At 41.0% G+C, this 22,160-nt stretch overlaps 1 protein-coding gene across 1 annotated transcript in view; it reads right to left on the bottom strand.

Annotated features, from left to right (window-relative positions):
- Slc39a12 (solute carrier family 39 member 12) overlaps positions 1-12,135 on the bottom strand; it is a 99,697-nt gene extending 87,562 nt beyond the window's left edge. The window contains exons 1-4 of the mRNA XM_038334700.1: positions 11,621-12,135; positions 10,540-10,874; positions 4,156-4,437; positions 204-411 (exon numbers count right to left, since the gene is read on the bottom strand). Coding sequence (XP_038190628.1) covers positions 204-411; positions 4,156-4,437; positions 10,540-10,848 — 799 coding nt within the window. The 5' untranslated portion in view covers positions 10,849-10,874; positions 11,621-12,135. The remainder of the gene's footprint in view (positions 1-203; positions 412-4,155; positions 4,438-10,539; positions 10,875-11,620) is intronic.
- Between the last annotated feature and the right edge of the window lie 10,025 nt (positions 12,136-22,160).

The following is a 22,160-nucleotide window of genomic DNA, read 5'->3' on the forward strand; positions in this document are numbered from 1 at the left end:
GAGCCAAGTTCACGTTTATGCTTCATCAGCCGATAGACTTCTGCCCTGAGAAGCCATCTGTCCTCTCTTCACATGCCAAGATAAACAGTGTTTAAAACAGACCTGAGCAAATTCAGGCAACAAAATGCTCTGGCCTTTGTGTTTTGGCACAATTAATTAGACAGATGTGACATGGAAATGAAATTCATGAAAAACAACCTTACCGGATAGGTGGAGGGAATTGGTCCTGTTCAAGAAACTGAAAATGTAGTCTGTGAAGTCATCTGGGGAAGGCAAGTCTCTTCTCCCCAGGCAAACTCCTTGGAGTGACAGGGCAAGGATGGCTGCAGCCAGCTGAGGAAGTGTCTTTTCATCAGCGCCATCGCTGCCCTGAATGCCAGATTGCCTCTGTAGAGTCTCAGTGTCCACACACTAAAGACAAAGAGAAAATGTTAGCTTCTGGAGTTACACTGAATACGTCTCCTCTAAAATTTCCCACAATGCATGAGGAATTGTTCATCTAAAAGAAGATTGGTTTGTAGGAATGGCAGTCGCCATTCTACTATCCCAGAAGGAACTCAATTTGTGAAATCTCTGACCTTTTCAATCTAATCCTACCCTCCTGGGTCTCAGTTATCTACACTTTCTGATGGCTGACTTAAAAATACACTGTTTTCAAGGGGATCCTCTGCTCTTACATTCTGAATTCTTTCCTTTGGTGAATTTTCGCCCAGATTCAAGGACTCTTGTAAAACTAGATGATTTTCAACTCTGCATCCTAGCCTTGATGGCACACTGGAACCTGAAATGATTAATTTTAATTGCCAACTTGAAAGGGTTTACCATCACCTGGGGGAAGGGTTTCTAAGTGTGCTTGTGGGAGATTTTCTTGAGTGGGTTAACTTCAGTAGAAAGATCCATCCACTAAAGACAGTACCCCTCCCTGGGGCTGAGATTCTGCACTGTACAAAAAGGAGAAGGAAGCCTGATCACAAGTATTTGTTGCTGTTTTCTTTGTGACTGTTGGGCTCAGTACGGCCAAATGATTCAAGCTCCTGCTACCTTGACTTTCCTGTCATGATGGCTGTCCTTTGAAATATGAGCCAAAATAAACCCACTCTCTTTTACGTTGATTTTGTCAAGGTGTTTTGTTACAGAGAAGTAACTAAGACCCCACCTTGACTTCTACATCAGCCTTGAATTCCAAGCTCAGTGTGTGTTCACTATATTGAGTGTGGGGTACACTCAAGCATTGTGACTGTGTTTTTAGAATTTCTATAAAAGTTAGGATATTTGACCTTGTGTGTGTGTGTGTGTGTGTGTGTTAGTTTTCTCTGATTAAATTGTGTACAAGTGGAAAGGCAGAATTTTGCTTTAAAACCTATTGTTGCTCTCTCTCATTGGTTAAAATATCTGCTATATGCCATGTATGGTGATAAGTCCCCTGTCAATGAACTGGGGTTGTCTGGTTCAATAAAAGAGGATGCAAGCATATATTATTGTGTCAACGTTCATTTCTTGTGATGTTGGAGAAGGCATAAAACAGTCTATTGGAGTTATTCTCTCTGAGGTCTAGTGGTAACTTCTAGACAGGAGTCTGTTTATAGCAATAGTGGAAATATGAGGATGAAAATTAGGACCTCGCATAGGCTAAGCAAGAGCTCTTCTCCGGGCTACATCCCCAGCAGTGTTACCTCACTTTTGACACATTTGGGAAGTGCTGTGAGTGAAGGGAACAAGTTGAGATATAACAGTATGATCCTCACAGTGAATTTTTGGAGAGATTATTTAAAAAAGAAAACATTATAGTCATGAGGTTCTGTTGAGGATAGAGGAGAATTTCAGCCATTGTTTTGACCCAAGAAGTCCTTAGGATTATAGTGAATACCTATCTTTCATGAGGAGATAGAGCTAGGATGAGCTCTGAGCAGATCCAGGAGCATTTACCAGAGACTCAGAAAACAGCAGAATTAACCGCTGCGGTGAGAGCCCTGGGAAGTGATTAAAGATGATAGGACACAGTTGCTCATGCACACGAGAGGGAAGGAACACGGCGATGTTTATATTCTGGTCTTGGAATGTGACTGGAATGAGGATAGTGGGATAGAAAGACCTCCCCCACAAGTGTGTCGAGGACCACTAGAATGGCCACTAGGGGGGGCTGACCTGTGGGAGCCAAGGCTTGTGCAGATTAAGAGCTGGAAAAGTGAGTGGTTGATAGGGTGGTGTGTAGCTCCTATGCTGTGTAGGACAAAGCAGCAGACTGCAGAAAGATGTCATCAGCCTTCTGCCAAGTCTGGACTGACTGACTTCCTAGATAATGTAGGCAAATAGGACCCTTCTAGGAGTCACAGACACTGGCATCTCTGGAAGACAACTGCCTTAACACCGAGAAAAGGTCCATGAAGTAGTTTACTTTTTGATAACTCTATGGTAAAGTAGTTTTCTATGTAATGTGATCTTATTCTCTAAAAATATTTGATCTTGATCTTACAAACACTGCAAGTCTGAACATTGACCGTATGAACAACATAACCAGAAACCCACTGCTACCCACCATCTGACTTTAAGAACTAGATTTCCATTTCTGTTTCATCTGCCTCAAAAGGCAGCAAATGTGGAAAAAAATGCCTAAAATCCTAGTGGGTAATTTAAGCCAATATTATGTCATAGAGAATTTGCAATGAAGTTGTTACATACAGGGATACCTCCTAACTCAAGGTAAAAACTGAATTTCACCAAGGAACCTTAGAGACAGAAACAGTGGGCTGAAGATTGATGTCCACAGGGTTTGAGGTGCCATAAAGATCTTTTCAAGGTGATTAGTAAATATGTTTTTCATTGCATACCAATAGAGGAGATAGTAAGCCCATTTGCAGCATTTTGGAGGGGTGCTTGCTGGAACAGGACAGCAGAGACCATTGACTCTTGAACAACAGACTAGAGACTAAGAATTCAGCTTATTTTCATAAATCAATGAATACTTCAAAAGATAGAAAAATCATGGCCATTATTTCATAAATAATATTCACACCTCTTCAAGGTGTGGAATGAATCCTCAGTCAACTCTTCTCAAAATATGGCTCAAGATTTATGAGTTGGGGAGTAGAGCTTGGTGGTAGAGTGCTTGCCTAGCATGCACAAAGGCCTACGTTCAGTCCCTAATACGATGATGATGATGGTGATGATGGTGATGATGGACATGTGTGTGTGTGGTGTATCCATTGGTATGTAATTTGTATGTGGCCTGTGTGTACACGTGTAGAGGCCAGAGGTCAATGTCAGTTACCATCCTCTGTCACTCTCCGCCTTCATTTGTTGAGACCATGTCCGATGCTGAACTGCAGCTTCCCATTTTGACTAGACTGGCTGACCCCACATTCCAGGTAGCTGCCTGTTTTCCTCTCACCCCAAGGATTGCAAGAGTAATCGGAACACGTGTCTTTTACAGAGGTGCTAGAGATCCAAACCCAGGTGTCCTTGTTTGTGCTTCAAGTGTTTCACCCGTGAGCCGTGTACCTGCTCCATAGGACGAGAACAATAAGAATCAACTTTATGTTCAGATACCTTTGTCTACTGAAACTTAAAGCATGCTTGAAAGGCAGCTTTTCTAGAATGATAATGACGGCAACAGAAGCACAGGGGCCCATTTGCCGAGACGGGGAGCTGAGGGCACTGAGTAGCCTGTGCGTTGAAACAAAGCACTAAGCAGCAGAGGGGCTGTGGTTTAGGGTTGACTATTGCAAGTAGTGCTTTTGCAAGTGCCATTTTATCAATTAAATCACTGATGATAAATGCATCTCATAATTGTTTCTGTCTTCTTCCCTGGCCAGAAGCCAAGGCAGACACATGGCCTTCCACCACGATAATTCATCTCTTGGACACTGATCAAATTTCTGACTCATAGTTATTCAGGAGATGAAAACTGCCCTGTCACCTGGCCTGCCTAACTACCCATCCACCCACCCAACTTCTGTCTAAAAGTCATCCTCCATTTAATCATCTCATTTGCATGTGTAATTTTAAATTATGTCACTTACTATCTACTATCCTGTAGTTCAAACCAGAAATACCTCACTCTCCTAGAAGTTCACCCATGTCCTAGGACTAAATGACATAAGCAAGGCCAAGCCCACACCTCAGCACAAGCACAGACAGCAGTTCCTTGCCTCTTACCTGGCCACCAGAAGTGCCAAAGTACTTCCTGGTGAGCGCCAAGATGTCATCAGTTTCCTTCTGTGAAAGGAAATGGGAGTCTTCATCCTGCCTGAGGCCCAGGAGGCTATGCAGATAAAATGCATATTCTCTGTTGCTCATGTTGAGCTTTGATGAACAGATCTCTTCCTGGTGAATGACGTAATAAAGGAGGAGGAGAGAAACTCTCTGGACCTCTTCCTCTCTAAGCTCATCCTCAAAATCTCCTCCAGCCGTGAGTAACAGTGCATCGGGCTCCAAGCACTGTGGGAGAAGGTAAGGAAGACAAAGGCGAGTTTTACACACAGCTCCAGAGCTTTACCCATGTAAGTGATCAAGAGCTTGTGCCTTGTGAATGCAGTGCTAGGCGGGCAGGCCTAGCAGCTTCACTCAAAGACTGAGTCATGGTGAGACTTTTATCTGACCATCATATCTTCCTAAGAGATGATGTACAAGTGGCCTCTGGGTCCTTAAGCTGTTGATTTGCTCTTTTGCATTAAACCAATCAACTCCTTGGCCAGGCATGGTGGTGAATCCCTTTAATCCCAACACTTGGGAAGCAGAGGCAGGTGGATCTCTGAGTTTGAGGCCAGCGTCGTCTACAAAGTGAGTTCCAGGACAGTCAGGGCTACACAGAGAAACCCTGTCTGATAAACCATGAAAAAAGAAGAAAGAAGAAAAAAGAAAAAAGAAAAAGAGAGAGGGGGAGGGAGGGAGAGGGGGGAAGGAAAAAGATGCCCCATTCTCCATCGCATCCAACCCAAATCCCCGATTTCTCCTGGCCTGACTCTTCACCTATACTGTCTCTTCTACCTTGTTTTCTTCTTTCTCTGCCTTCTCTCTAAACTCAGCTCCTGTGATTTTATTTCTGTGACATCAAGATCTTTCCACTGACTTAGAGGTCTCCTTGTTACCCTCATTTTTCAGGTCTTAAAATCTCACTCTTAGTCAGGTGTGATGGCACATGCCTTTAAACCCAGCATGCAGAAGGCAGAGGAGGGCTGATCTCTGTGAGTTCAAGGCCAGCCTCCTCCACAAAGTGAGTTCCAGGACAACCAGGAATATACAGGAAAAATAAAAAGGCAAAAAAAGGAAGCATACAGACAGAAATGTCACTCTTCCGGAGGCCTTGCACAAGGCTCTCAACCTCTGTTGTCCCTCACAGTGTTGGACTGCAGAAACTGCCTGCAAGACACATATGACTTTGAAATTTTCGAGACAGCCATGTTTTCAGTAGAGAAAATAAACACATGGGATTCATCTTAATTCTTTACAAAAATTTTAAATATGATAGATATGATTATTTGAGCATGCAACCAAAAAGCCAAAAATGACTAATGAGACAACTTATGAGCATTTTTTGTAAGCCCGAGTTTTTGAAGTCTAGCGTACATTTGCCAGCACCTCTTACTCCACACACAGCCCCTTACCACGTACTCAACAGTGACATGTAGCTAGAGATACTGTGCTGGGCCCATACCTCTAGAATCGCATTTTCTTCACAGTGCTGTATTATAAAACTCTTTTGTCTTTCCCCAACAAGAACAAGTGTTTATTTGGCCAGGTTTTTTGGCCTTACATTCAGCACTTGGCATAAAACCTGGTACTTAGGAGGTATTAAAGATGCAATGATCCTCTGGCCCTCCTCAATTCTGATCTAAGAGAGTTGCCAACACTGTGTCCATTGGAGGGAATCAGAACATATCATCCCAAAACATATCACTGTGGCATGTTGACAATTTTGAGCTAAGGGCAAATGGGAAGCAGTAAGTATGGAAGTGCACTCGGCCCTCTTCCTTTCTTCCTAAAAGTGAGGATGAAAATTCCATTGAGAAGCATGTCTTTTATGTACCAAGAACAGAGCATCCCTAACCCAGGGAACTGATACAATCCTATTAAACTTCATGGGCTTTCTAAATTACCCCTAGTGTCTTTTAGCTTCCTTTTGATATTTCCTAATAAGTCCTCACAATTTACTACCCCTCAGCCATTTTCCTTCCTCTTGTCACATCTCCACAATTCATTGTTTTGGGTTGTTGTTGTTGCTGTTGTTGCTATGTTGATACAATGGTATATGTGCCCTACTTATTTGAGGGTATCCTTGTCTTTTGTGGCAATTGCCTTACTATATAAATTATCAATGCAAATAAAACTTCCATACTTTTCTCCTGTTAATTTCTCTTTTTTTCTGTTAAAGTCACTTGGTTTCAGAACACTTCAATACTGGTTGGAAAGACCCTGCCCTCTGGTGCATTGTGCCACAAGCCATAGAGATGCAGATCCTCTAATTGAGAGAGTCATGTGACATGAGGAGTTCAAAGTAACATCACTGAATAGTGGGAAAAATGACAGAAATTGTGGCTAGAAAGTTTTCTCAATAAGAGAAAAACTACAGTCAGGGATAGCTGGGGGGGGGGTTCTTTCAATATCTGAGAAGCAACTCTGTTGCCTAGCAACAACCCCAGGCTGAAGCATTGGAGAATGTCTCAAGTTTCAGGGAGGCTCACTCTATTGTGGGAATAATTACCCTAGATTCTTTTAATATGTTCTCTGAACTGTAAGAATGGGAGGGTCTAATAACATGACTTATGTGACAGGTTGGGTAACAGATGGTACATTCCATACACATCAGGAAAAGCCTACAGACATCCATCTTCAAAGCAGAGCACGAAGGTGTTCTTCCCAAAGCCTCATACACTGTAGTCTGCTTCCTCTCCAGCTCAACTTCTGGAGACACACGGAGTTCACATGAAAAATCAACGTTCTATGTGAATCCACAGCAACCCTTTTGCACTGCGTAAGTAGCCCGTGTCCCACAGTGAGTGTGTGCATCGGTGGCTGATGATAAGGTTGAAAGCAAGACATCAAAGTGGCTGGACTGAAACTATCATGATAAAACTAATCTGTGTACTAAATAATTGTGCACGCACACTTATAACTGAGGGACAACTTTGTGTCTAACAACATGCTAAGCACTTCACACACTCATATGTTCCTCAGGATATAACCTAGCTAAGGCTGGAAAAACTGCCTTAAAAATTGAGTTAAAATCCTAAGCATCTGAAACAGATGAAGGGAATATCTGGAATAGACCGGAGGGAGTTTATGAGGAATGGCGTGTTCCACAGTCTCTGGAAAAGGAACATTCATTGCCTTGAAGACTAGAGACTGGAAGAGACTGAAGGCACTGAGAGCTCTCTGTATCAGCACATGCATCTGCGTCCATGTGATCCTCTGGAGCTGTAGTTAGCAGCCTCTGGGTCACAACCCCTCTGGAGTCACAACCCTTCCACAGGAATTGCTTAAGATCATCAGAAAACATGGATGTTTACATTATGAGTCATAATGGTAGCAAAATTACAGTTATGAAGTAGCAGTGAAAATAGTTTCTTGTTGGGGTCACTGTATTAAAGGCTGCAGCATTAATAAGGTTGAGAACCACTGCTATAGTGGTATCCCAGAGGAGACTCATTACCTTCGACTAAGGATTAGAAAAGGAAGTTCAATATGCTTCAATAGCCGGAAGTTTCCAGAATACAGACATTCCCCCTCCAAGAAGGTATGCAGGGCTCTGATTTCCACTGTGAGAGGGCTTATTCTATGGGGGTTACTTAATCACTCCATTAGTCTCCTTAAACTCTATTCTAAGGGTTGGGAATACAGGGTAGTTGGCAGAGCTCTTGCCTAACATGCATGAAGCCCTAGGTTCAATTCTTCCCAGCAAAAACATTGCAAATATTCTCATTTTTTAAAAAATAAAGAAATCCAGGATCAGGACCAAACTTCATTTTTAAGGAATAAACATAAATGGATTTATTGTTAGATGTCTCAGTTCTCATATACCTCATAGTGATTTTTCTAGTTCCATTTGACATTTTTCCTCCTCACAAATTCAACGGCACCACCAACCTCAGTCTTTCTTTTCCCAGACACTGAGAGAGGCAAATCCACCCCCTTGCTCCTATGCTTTACCACAGAGCATCTAACACAAGCCGTACCTGTCAAGAGTGCATCTAAAATTAGCGAAGAGTCTCAACAACAAGCCAAACCCTGTGGTTGGGGCAAGAACATGAGTGTCCATGAAACCGGATGATTTTTTTCACTGGCTTCTTGTGAAGGACAAGAAGACATTTCTTAGGCTCCTTACAGAAGCAATGTTCAGGGAGATCAAACCCCTCCTATCACATTACCTTCTCCTTAGTTTCCCAGGGGCGAAGAAGAGCAGCTATGAGCACACAACCCTCTTAGACTGAGCCTGGGAATAGATAGAATTCAAGTGAAGGAAAACTGGCCAAACCCTTGATAATATTACTAAAATACAACATAAAACAACCACTCACTCCTCAGCCTCAAACACGGAGAACAGCCTTGCCTGTCTATCTTCACCCAGCAAAATTAATATTCCACCACCTTAATAAGGCGTGTCATGTTATTAGAGGAGAACATGGCCCCAGAGCAGATTCTCAGAGGACATTAATAAGATATGGCTTCTGGTTATTTCCAGTGGGAAGTCTGTTGTTACTATCTATATCTATTAATGTCATCACAGACGAGCTGCCTATTATTATAACACATCTCCTCTGGGAGACATTGGGCGTTTTCATAATTATAGAGTTATTTATCATTTGTAAAGAGCAGAGGGAAAATTCCATCTGTGCAAGACCCTTTTTGTCATAAGAGGGGCAAAACCAAGAAAGCCTTTGGCTGGGAAATGCATTGCTTCACTCCACCCTTAGCCTGGAACGCTGGTGGATTGAGAAACCCAGTCAAAACTTACTTTGGAAGAAGTTATATGCTTTGTTTTTACTTGTTTATGGTTTTACTTATCCATGTATTTGAATGGGAGGTCACCAACACCAGCCAGACTGGGAAGAAACAAGCAGGAGATTGTCCCTCTGAATGTGGTTGACAGTTGCATTGCTGGGACAGGTGGAGGGGCCGTTGGAATTGGCCCCAGGATTTATCCTTACTGCTTGTACTGGCTTCTTGGAAACCTGTTCTCTTCAGATGGATACCTTGCTCAGCCTAGATATAGTAGGGAGGGCCTTGGACCTTCCACAAAGCAATGTGCCTTACCTTCTCTGAGGAGTGGATAGGGGTGGGGAGGTAAGTGGAGGGAATGGGAGGAGGGGAGAGAGTGGGAACTTGGATTGGGAATGTATAATGAAAAAATACAGTTTGTTTTATTTTTTAAAATATAAAAATTAAAAAGAATATTGGTCTGGAATGGGGACACAAAGAGGGATTTTGTTAGCAGTTGTTTTAAAACCTAGGCTCTCCTCCACAGTGGGACTTGATGGGCCTTCTCCTGTGACACGCACAGACCCACAGGAGAATCTCATGAATATTCTCCCATGACCCCCAAACACCTTGACGGGGGACAGATTCTCAGTCCCCACCAATTTTCACCAATTTCTTGCTACAGCAATCTGGAGAAGATTTAAAAAAAACATCCTTGGGATGGGGGGAGGTGGTACACACCTTTAATCCCAGCATTTGGGAGACAGAGGCAGGTGGTTCTCTGTGAGCTCAAGGCCAACCGAGAGCTAGTTCCAGGATAGTCAGAGCTATACAGAGAAACCCTGTCTCGAAAAAACCAAAAACCAGCAACAACAAAAACCCATCCTAGGCAAGTCAAGATTTAGTCTGGGGAGAGGAAAGTCTCGATGGAGTAGCCATGAGGCCTGCACCACCCCTCTGTGAGTAGACAGGTCCAGTTCACTTGACAGATGAGAAGAATGAAAGACTGCCTGCCAGGCTTCAGGAGGCATGGGTCCAGTTTCAACTCTAGCGGCAGCATTCCTCTCCCAGAGCTGATTTCTTACTGCTAATGATTATTGAGGTGTTAATTACCTTACACACACACACACACACACACACACACACACACACGCACACATACACAAAATCAGAAAACACCATTGGCACCTAGGAGAGGGCACCCAGGAACTGAATGTTAGAATGCTGTGATTATCTCGTGGAAGGGGCAATTGCCTCTGCCTAACATCTGTGCATGTTCACTGCAACCTTACAAAATAAAAATAAAAACGATCTCAGCAAAGCAGAAAGGAGGAAGGACTGAGCATGCGTGCCAGCAAGTCAGCAGCTCTAAAGAAGATTGGGTGTAGACAGCCTAAGCGTTATTCTCCCAAAGATAAAACAAGCCCTCGTCTTGACAAGCTCCCTGCGGGATGCTGAATGAGTTGTAGTGACCCAGACATTATCATACCAGGCTGAAATTCCCTCTTGCATATGAAGAGATTTGCATGCCATGCCATGCCATTCACTGTGATAAAGGATCTCTGTGAAATCCACTGCTCCCATTCGGGCCATTCTTAGCTCCCAACCCCACTTTATTTTACTAACCAGCTTGCAGACTCGTTGTTTTCCATTTGTCCTCTGTGGACACCCAGTCTTCTCAAGCAGAATTTTGATGAGGCTTCGTGGATGGATGAGGGACTGGTTGGCACCAACAGAGAGGCCCCTTAGGACTTCTAGCAGGCCTTGACTCCCAGCACTGCTGGTATCCTGAGTTGGGGCCTTGTCCACCTCAGTAGACGAAACAAGGCCGAGGAGGTAGGACAGTAGTAGCACCATCAACACTGAAAGATTTGTCAGGGTACACATGTCCACTCTTCCTTTGGCTTGAGCTGACCTGCGGTGAGGGCTGTGCATAGGAGACCTTACAACCAGAGGAATTTCTGTGGTGGAAAGGAGAAGAAAAGCCTTCAATTATTGTGCCTGCAACACATTTGAAAGCACTCACTAATTGGGTGGCTAAGCTGATTTGCAGTGGCAGCAACAGGGGGTCTGTATGTAGCATGTAACCCCAAAGACCAGCCAGGGAACTGGACTGACACTAAATACACAGAGTCCAATGCTGAGAAGTGGCGCATTTCCTCTGCAGGCAGTGCCCGGCACAGGACCTGCAGTGAGACACACCACTATGAAACAAATCCTGTGAAGTCGGTGAAGAAAATTCCAGAGAAAATGACTTCCAATAAATTTCCAGTCTCATACCGAATTAGAATCTTTCAAGAGGACAATTTACTAGAAAAAACAAGTTACATTTGGGAACCACTTGTTAGTTTTTAGCCTGATAGAAATCAAGACTCTGGAGAATGAAGTATCTTAGAAAAACGAGAGCATTTCAAGACTCCAGGAGAATGATAAATCTATGCACTCAAGAGTCTCTGAGAGCAAGGGAAGAGATTTCCGAATCAATCAGAATTTATGGAAAAAAATCCTCAGTTGCTTGTTCAAGGAGTACAAAATGTTAGTTAGCAACATCTCCTGTAGGATCCAGAAATGAGTCAATAATGACCTTGGGGGTAATAACAAGATTCTGAAATTATTTTTATGGTTTACAAAACAGTTTCAGACTATTATGTTAGTATTTAAAATAAAGTTAGAGGGTGACACAAAACTTTGTTACCCCAGCACTTACCTCAAGAAAGAGAAATGGATATTTATCTTGAGCTCCCTGGGCCTTTAAATCTCTGAGAGCCTTTTGCGGTTCCAAAGTTCTGTTTTTAAAATTCCTTGACTGTGCACTGGGAGCTGGAGAGGATTATTTCAGCCCAGAGACATTTCTAGTTGCTATGGAGAGGGCTGCTCAGAAGGTAAAAAGCGAAGGTGGATAAAAGCAGACAGTTTCGGGCTGACAGATTTTCAGGATAGTCAAATAAATGTGGTTAGGGAATTAACCTTTTATATTAGCAGTTAGCGCAGTATTTTAGAATTATCTACAGTCATTTGCCTTTCAAAGGACAGAATCTAGGTCAAAAACCTCCACATTGCAAAGTGAAAGAGATTAGTGTTTGATAAGGTAGTCTCCTGTCCAGCTGATCGCTCTTTCACTTTTGCTTAAACCAAAAGTTGCCAGAAAGATTGGCCCTTTAAAACTTCATTTCACAAGCTGCAAATGTTTACACGGTGTTAGGACGTCAAAAGCAGTGTTAGTCCTGCAAACGGGGAACTCATGCTAATCACTCATTGAATAAGAAAACTGGGCACATGGGTGTGAGATGATCACAAAAGAAAGTTTGTAGGACTATGGACTTTGGATGAACAGTACTCAGAAAACACTATGGTTCTGTTTAACTATCCACTGTGTATATGGTTTTGTCTCAAATGTCAAAGAAAGGGACCTGGCCTTTTTCTCATGAGCACCATGGTGGTATTAACTGGAGTTAAAGGCTGGACTCAGCCAAGAAACAAGGAGTCAGGCCAAAGACTTTCAATCTGAGGGTCCAGAAAGAGCTGAGGAACTGGCAGGCTGTGGGCTTCAGACTACAGAGCATTGGACCAAAACTCCCTAACATCACATGCTCATCCCCAGAGGGCTGTCCCGGCAGGAGGAACCACCCTGTAAAATTTTGATCTTCCCACTCAAGAGCTTGGGGGAAAAAAGCCACTAAAAAAAAATAATAGTTTACTACTTATGCAATAAATTAGCTGGTCTTAATCGCCTTATTAATTAATTAAGTTATAAGAAACTCAAGTACACCAGCTCCTATAGCGTCGCCTGCCCCATTGCTCCAAGACTAGTTTCTGCTTTGCTCTGACGAGTACTCTCAAGACTATGGCCTCCTCGCTAGAGCATTTTTACCTGCTCCCTACTTCCTTTTGGCCATTGTCCAGCCTGAAAGTCATACATGGCCTCTGGTTCTCTGACTCAGGGCTGTAGTTGGCACCCATTATGTTCACCCTGCCTGTTTTCCCGGCAAGCTGAAATTGATCTTTCTTAAATGTGTTTCCATTTTCTTTTTTGTTTTATTTTTATTTATTTATTTTGCTTTTTATTTATTATTTATTTATTTATTTTGAGACAGAGTTTCTCTGTGTAGCCTTGGCTGTTTTGGAACTCACTCTATAGACCAGGCTGGTCTTGAACTCACAGAAATCTGCTTGCCTCTGTCTCCCACATCCTGGGATTAAGAGTGTACACCACCACTACCTGACTTAAAGGTGTTTTGTTTTGTTTTGGAGGGAATCCAAACTAATTTCCAAGAAGTTAACTTCATGTGTTTATTAGCTACATAAAGGAGGTGTTTTACATTTGATTGAAAAATGTGAGATATTTGGCTCATATTTGAGACCCATCTCACCCAGTGCATTATCTGAGGCAGTATTTCCTAACTTAGAGAAGCTTGTTTGTGCTGACATAGGAAGCTGCAGTGGAGAGGGGGCTGAGTCTTGCTGACTAGTTTTCTTTTGCTCAGTTCTTTGCTTATTCATCTGTCCTGAGTTTCAAACTCTGCCATACAGTGTATTTACACATTCTGTGAGCATGATAGAACTTAAAAAGAGACCTCTTAATATGGCTATAGGAAAGGGCCATTTCAGGCTCCCTCTCCTCAGCTGCCCAAGGAACTAGCTGGGGACATCTCCATGGATACCTGGGACCCCCTCTAGAGTGAAGTCTCTTGCTAACCCTAAAATGGCTCCCTTAATTAAGATAACTTCTTCCCTACACCCCTATCCACCCTTCCTCCATCCCAACCATCCCATTCCCCCAGGGTCTCCCCTTCCTCCCCTCCTCACTTTTCTATCCACATCTAATGAATATCTTGCATATCACCATAGAAGCTTCATCTGGTGATGGATGGAGATAGAGACAGAGAACCACATTGGAATGCAGGACTGAGCTCCCAAGGCCCAAATGAGGAGCTGAAGGAAGGAGAACATGAGTAAGGAAGTTAGGACCTCAAGGAGTGCACCCACCCACTGAGACTCCAGGGCTGATCTAATGGGAGCTCACCAAGGCCAGCTCAACTGGGACTGAAAAAGCATGGGATCAAACCGGATTCTCTGAATGTGGCGGACAATGAAGGCTGACTGAGAAGCCAAGAACAATGGCACTAGGTTTTGATCCTACCGCATGTACTGGCTTTTGGGGAGTCTAGTCTGTTTAGATGTGCACCTTCCTGGACCTAGATGGAGTGGGTTGGACCTTGGACTTCCCGCAAGGCAGGGAACCCTGACTGCTACTTGGACTGGAAAGGGAGGGGGAGGGGAGTTAAGGGAGGGGGAGGGAAATGAGAGGTGGGGAGGAGGCAGAAATTTTTAATAATAAAAAAATAAAAATAGACCTCTTAAAATGTAAAAGAACAGTGATTTAAGATGAGCCTCAAACAAGGCTTGAGACATCCTGGAGGTACAGTCCTGGGGTACCATGTAGTCATCCATGTAAGCCACTCTAAGGATTGAGTCTCACTTCCATAATAATCCTGAATTTCTGTATGCATTATGACAGATTTTTAAGACCTGTAGATGTCTTGAGCCTTCTGATAATTCACACATTGTACATTTTGATTCAATGCTGTGGCAGAAGACCTTTCTCTTTCTGAGCACCCAATTGTCCCTACAGAGGTATCTCTGGCACTTTTCCCTTTATTCATGTGCTGCCTCCTTCCTTCTTCCTAAAATTATATTCCTTCTAGATGTCATTTGTAATAGCATCCATTTATGTTTAAGTATCACACCAGCACTTTCATCATGAAAACATGATAAATTTCCAAAAATCCTCACTGTACTATTCGAGAATGCTCAGGGTCACACAGTTAGTGTGTGTTGTCAGAATTCTAAGCCTGTCTGCACCAGAGTTAGTCCATGCCCTGCCAAGCAACCACTGGTTGTCCTGTGACCCATGCCTTGTTTGTTTTTTTTTTTACTATTTATTTGTGTGTGTGTATGTGTGTGTGTGTGTAGATGTGTGTGTGCCTACCTGATGATATGTATGTGAACCATGTTTATGCAGGTGCCACAGAGGCCAGAGGAGGGTATCTGTAGGCAGAGTTTCTCTGAGTCTTGGCAGTCACTTCCAAGTAAGCACATGGAAACTTATTATTATTTATAAATGCTCAGCTACTATCTCAGGCTTATTACTAACTAGCTCTTACAACTTAAATTAACTCATTTCTATTAACTCATGTGCTGCCAAGTGGCTCATGGCTTTATCTGTCCTCTAGCATGTCTTGCTCCCTCTGTTTCTCCTGGCAACTCTTTGACTCTACCCTTCTTCTTCCCAGAGTTCTCCTAGTCTGGCTCTCCTGCACAGCTATAGGCCAGTCAGCTCTTTATCAATCAAGGGAGAGTAATATATATTTACAGTGCACAAAGATTGTTCCAAATCATTTCCCCCTTTGTCTAGTTAAAAAGGAAGGTTTTAACTTCAGCATAGCAAAATTATATACAACAAAAACAGTTATCAAGTAAGAATTACAGTTACAATATCCAGTCCATTTATATTTGGCAAAATTAGAGAAAAGACTCTATTATTTATCTTATCTTTGTGAATCTAAACTTTTATACTTAATCTACCTTTTATCATAACTAAGGAAAACTTTAACTATGACTATCTAGTCTTAAACTCCATCAGAGACCCTAGAAGGGTGAAATGTTACCTAACAACAGGAACATCTGGCTGTCTGGACAGTCACTCCAAGTTCTGCAATGTTGGGTATCCAACTTGTCCTGCAGGCCTAGTATATTTGACACACTTTACAATGAAACAGGAATTTTGAAGGATTTCCCAACTTGTCTTGGCAAAATTTGGCACTCTTTCTTTTGTGTACTGCTTATCCAATCTGGACAACATACTGTCAGCAATTGAGGCAAGGGCAGTTTCTTGCCTAGAACTTTTGCCACAAAAATTCTCTAGACTACTTTCTGCTTATTCAGGTCTTTTTTTGTATATCCTTGTGCTAGGTTCATCTCAGTCAGCAGTTGGGTGAAGTAATTTTTGGGGGTGTTCACAGTGACCTTTCAGGGGGTCTTGGTCCATCAAACCACATTATTCTGGAATTAATCCACAGGTTTTCATCTTCTGTGAAAACAAAAGAAGAACCTCTTTACCAAAGCAACATATCCTTAGAACCAAATTCTGAAGTCAAGATACCTTTATAATATAAATGCTGGTAGCTTAGAAGGCCAAACAATGAAATGTCTCTCTGTACTTAGCTCCTTCACAGACAAAAAATTCAAAAAAACCCACAATAATATACATAATTCAGACTATCTGTAAATTTTCCATCTTTACATGGCTTATATGTCTTTACTTCTTTTAATCTATGATGGTCTGTACTCTGTCTCTTTTAAAAAGACTTTATCTTTTTATAACCACTTACTTATTTTTATAACTGTCTATATTCTTTTCCTTCTGTCTCCCAAGCCTCCATACATTTATCCAACACTGTGACCCATTTAGAGGTCTTTTCTATCTGAATTTGTTTTTATTGTGTATTTGTAATTATTTTCTGACCAGGACTGCTTGTTAAAATGCTAAGTGCTTCTTTAAAAAAGTAAGCTGCAGCATTACTAGGGCATATATGGTACTTTCTGCTTGATCTGCACAGTTCTGCTATTCTGCCTCTTAGAGCCATGCACATTGCCCCACTTGTAGGCACACAGGCGGTCTATGTTGTCATTAAGCAAGTTGTAGCATTCTGCTTACAAATCCTATTTAAATGCTCAGCCTCCTGAAAGAGCCAGAGTTCGCACTGGCAGCATGGCTCAGAAAGTCAGCATTTTAAAATGGAGCTGCTTTTCTGCTGCTGCAGCATCAGAAAAACCTCTCTTAAAGGAGCTGCAGCATGCCGCCAGCAAACAGAAGAAGCTGTGTTAATCCCTGTATTTTTGTGTCTAGAATTTCTTCTCAATCCCTCTCAGGTTTTAAGTAGATTTTAGTTGGCCATGTGGGCACCATGAGAATACATTGCAAAGGAAATAACACATTATACTTTACATTTTGTCTTCTTGTCCCTTCAACCTAAGTATTTTCAGAGAAAGACAATTTGAAGATATAAATTTCAAACAAATATGATTTAAGGCTTATATCATTTATAATCCTTGCTATCATACTTATTACTATATACATATTATTAATCAAATTAAATGTTATTCTTTCTCTAAAGAGTTTTCTTTGTGTATGTGTTAGTTTTTTAATCATTGTAATGAAATATTAAGAAAGCTACTTAAAAAGATAAAAGGTTTATTTTATCTCACAGTTTCAGAGATCTTGGTCCATGGTTATCTTGGCTCCACTGTTTCTGGGCCTGCATGCAGCAAGGTAGAATATTGCAACAGGAAGCATGAGAAGTGGCTTACATCATGGTGCACAGGAAAAAGGAAAGAAGAGGGAGAGAGAGAATACAAAATATACCCTTTAAAGACACACCTCTATTAACCTGCTTTTGCCAGCCAGCTCTACTTCCTGATAGCTCCATCCAGCCATGAACCCAATAGAACAATCCACTGATGAGGTCAGCATATTCATCAGCCAGTGACATCTCACTGGCATTGTCAGCTGTGAACCATGCCTTCTTAGAAAACTTTATAACCATTCTAGGCTATAATGGAGTGAATGGACTCCAAACAGAAAGTGCCCACAGGTAGGGACCAGTCACGTATACCTCTTTGTGACATTGTAAAGTCATAGTATTGCCAATACTTAGAAACATATCAAGTTGTATTATTTGCCCTGTGAATTGCATTTCCTTTTAAAGCTGATAGTAAATGATAAAGCTATGAATTTTATGTGTGACCTTCCAACAGTGTTTCTTTTCCATGTAGAAATTATCATGGTTACAAATTAAAATTTCTAAAAAAAAAAATTGACTAGGTTAAAAACATCAATTATTCAAGAAAGATAAAAACAAAGATAAAAGAGATTATCTTCAATAGTTTGGGTCCTCATTGTAAGTGTTACAGCTCTGATAGAAAGGTATCCAGGCAGTAAGAAGCTAAGGAATAAATACTTCTTCAAAGGGAAAGTTATTCCAACAGAAGTGTTAACAGCTCTGTTCCAGCAGGGAAGAGTTTCCCCAGCAAGCTTCAGGAAAGGTTTCCCTAATGCAAGTATAACAACTCTGTCCCAGCGGGAGAGGGTTTCCCCGGGTGAGGTTGCTAACAGCTCTGCTCTGCTGCAGAGAAGTGTTACAGCTCTGCTCAGCTCTCCCAAAGTGCAACAACTCTGCTCCAGCAACAAAGTTTCCCCTTCCAAAGTGTTACAGCTCTTCTCTGCTCCAGCTTTGCTCCAACTCTTCTCCGCTAAGGGAAAGCTTCCCCATGGAAGTGTAGCTATCAGATCTGCTCTGCTCTGGCAAGAGCCATTACAGCTCTGCTCCAGTGAAAGTTGTTATAGCTTTGTTCCATTCCAGCAAAAGAAAGTTGTTACAACAAACTTCACCGAAGAGATTTATTGAGAGGGAGGAATCCAGGCAGAGTGGCTGCCTCTGCAACGGTGAAAAAAAAGGACCAAACCTGAACAGGTATAGAACTTATATAGGGTTTCTAAGGGATGGAGTTTTCCAGGGTGAAGATTTTCAAGGTGGGGATTGGTGGGATCTCAAATCCTGAGCCTGGTACAAGCTCAGAGAGATTGGTTGGATTTCATGCTCAGGATTGGTTGTTGTTGTTGTGTGTGTGTGTGTGTGTGTGTTTGTGTTCAGGGACTGGTTGGCTTTTATGCTCAGGGATTGGTTAGATTTCAAGTCCTGAATTGGTTAGAATCAAGGTGTGTTTCCTTGGGTCTGGTCTCAGGGTGTTCTTTCACTGGTCCTTTTTACCCTACATTCACTCTTTATTTTTTTAATGTAATTTCTATTATATATATATTTATGAGTTCACTGTTTATCTACAGCATCATATCAATCTTGTTAGACTTGTATCTTCTTTATCTTGTAAGATATATATTTGTCATCTTGAAAGTTTTCTTCTCAGAAAATTGAGATAAAATATGCTATTTGTGTCACTCATTAAGTTGCTGGCTGTCATCTTTTGAGTTTAGGGTAAGATCAACAAACTCTAATTTCTGTGAAAGCGCTTTCAGGTTTTTCACTGATTTGAGTCAAATAGCTTGATACAACAAAAATATGTCTTTCCTTCTTTTTACAATGCTGTTTCTTCAAGTAACACTATCAGGCAAGGGAGAAAATAATAAAAACGGAAAACTAATGTTAGGAGAAGTAGTGGGTTCCTTCAATTTCACAGCTACACTCTGAGTCTCTATGTAAACAAGGCCTGTCCTGAGTTTCTGTATGACAAATTAACATGAAACAATTCACAAATGCATGACTTACCTTGCCATGTGGGTCAGGAATCCTCTGCTTCAGAATATGTCACAATGTTTTCAGCCAGAGCTGTTTTTTTTAAGACTTGCCTAAATGGGGGTCCCCTTTCAAGCACATATGAGTGTTAGCAAATGATGGAATCTAATTGGAGTAACGTCTACACCATATCAGTTAAAGATGAATCACTGGTTCCACACACACTTGATGGGATACTGTATGGTCCAGCTTACCAAGATACCTGGGGCCATAACTTACCAAGCACAGAATGGTAAGAAGTTATAAGTTAATGCAACATCCAAAGAGCACTTTTGTTATCCATAACCCTTTTGGGGTTATGAAGAAGATGGCATTTACATCATCTCTTGACCATCTTCCAACTTTACCCATTTTTAAATTCCCCAGATTAGCTTCAAATATCAACAAAAGATAGATTTAACCTTTTTATTTATTCAGAATCTTAATAATCAAGTAAAACATTGGGGCTGTTTTCTTCTTTTAAAAATAAATCTTATTTGTTTCATCCTAAAATTATAAACTATCCCACACTTCACACCCTTTTACAAGTCTCTCTTGACTTAGAGAGATACCTCTCCGCTTCTTGTTCTGAGATAATCCTTCTCTGTAATGCCTTCTACAGCCAAGACCTCCTTAAAGGCTGAACCAGAGGGGCCCACTTTGTCTCCAACTTTGAACCTCCAGAACTATGATCTAGATAAACATTTTATACACAAATTTAGCCTGCCTCAGGCATTTCATAGCAATAAAAAGACTAATATAACCAAACATGACCTTATTTCTCAACCAAAAATATTGCAGTTTGTACAATGTTCTTAAAAAATAGAGTTCTTTTTTCTTTTAACAGTTTTAAATTGATTAATGAATATATCTGATTGTGTAGCTTACATTAAAATTTTTACCATTTAAATAGCATTCAAAATAAGAACACTTTTTAAAAGTTCAAATTCAAATATTGCTAAGAAAAAGTGATTCAACACTATGCTAATTAAGTTAACAGCATTGATGAGCATGCTACCAAATAAGTTGTTAAAAGCTTATTCTTCACTAGATTTAGTCATAGTATAAGATGGGATGCTTCCAGTATCTGAGAAACTATTAGATATAATTTATTTTACCTTTGGCGTATATGTGTAATGTCCTGGAACTTGGTGATGCATACCTGTAATCTCAGCCTTTGGGAGGAAGACTGAGACAGGAGGATAAAAGTTCAAGGCCAATCTGAGATACATAGTAAGAACACAATTAAAAATTACGTCAAAACACTAAAAAATATTTACATATAATGTTATATAAATCATAGCTATAATAAGTCTTTTATGGCCAAGTAATTTGATATCAATAAAGTATTAATTGTAACTACCTACTGATGACTAAACATTTAGAATTTTATATTTATCATACTTTCCAAAGTTTGATTTTTAAAATGTATATAATTTTACATAGAAAAATAATTGTCCCTTTTTTTTTCAAGGAAAGACTAAATGAAAACAACAGCTTATTTTAATAAAATTATTTATATATTTATTTTATGGTCAAAAATCTTCCTCTTAAAAACTTGGTGGGTGCCATAATGTATAAAGCTAATGATAATGATGATTACACTTTGGGAAAAATAGTTCTTACTGTGTGTAGAAATTCACTATAGTAAAATGTTCTTTGGAACAGAATTTTAAGGCTACCTGGTGTTAAATCATGCCACAATAATATCAATACGCTGTGATATTTGAGCTGGGTCTTACAAGAAATAAAAATCTATGTGTTTGGAGACAAAGAGTTCTGGCTCCAAGAAGGACTCAATAGAGTACCCTCTGTCCTTATGGAACTTTTGTATCTGGCACATGTATGCCCCCAGTAAATGTGTTCATCACTTTCCAGTTGTTATCCAAGCTCTGCAGTGTCATTCTAGAAAACCTAACCTCTTAAACCCTCTGACTATTAGTATCAATTATCAACTTGACCAGATCCAGACTCCCTAGGAGACAAACCTCTGGGCTTGTCTATGATAGATTATCTATATTGGATTAATTGAATTGGGAAGACTTACCCTAAATGTAGGTGACTCTACTCTGTGGGTTGGGGTGCTCGAAGGCATAAAACCAAGCAAGAGAGCTTAGCATGAACATTCATGTCTCTGCCTCCTGACTGTGGAAACAGCGTGACCAGCTGTCTCCAGCTCCTACCGCCATGCTTCCTGCATGGAACATGACGGACTGTACCCTCAGACTGTGAGCTCAGTTAACCTTCCTCCCTAAGTTACAGTTGACAGGTATCTATCAACCCAATGAGAGGAGTAACTGATCCCGTCTCCATCTCTTTAGCTCCTTCTCTGAACCAGCATCCCTTGTTTCTTGGGGATTCTTTAAAGTTTTCATGCTACTATACCGGACTAAAATGGCTCATTCTTCTCCCCTCTTCTCCTAAACCTATAGGTTTCTATTTCTTTTAAGACCTAGTTCTGACATTTCAAGTCAGAGCATTTTATTAAGAGAGCCATCTCCCCAGCTCTGTTTCCCTTGGCTAAGGAAACAGAAACCTGTTAAGCAATGATCACAACAGTATAGCTATCATGGAGGTTCAGGCCCTCTCAAGTGAGTAGCAACAAAGAACTGGTTAATTTATGGGACATCTTTTCAGTTGACCACTCTGCAGTCAATTAACTAAGTTATTTTATATGTGCTACTATAAAATAATTTTTAAAAGCTATCTTAAGGGAAAAATAAGGCATATAATTATGTATTTGTATAAAATAACAATGTGAGGGAGTATACATTGCTTTTTCTTTTTGCTAGATATAGCAGTTCCTATGTATATAAATGCTACTATCTTAACCATTCTATTTTCCAGAGACATGCTGTGATATGTACGTGCATAAGAGTGCATACATGGGTATGTATT

This window comes from Arvicola amphibius, chromosome 6 (assembly GCF_903992535.2).
Source record: "Arvicola amphibius chromosome 6, mArvAmp1.2, whole genome shotgun sequence".
Lineage (NCBI taxonomy): Eukaryota > Metazoa > Chordata > Mammalia > Rodentia > Cricetidae > Arvicola > Arvicola amphibius.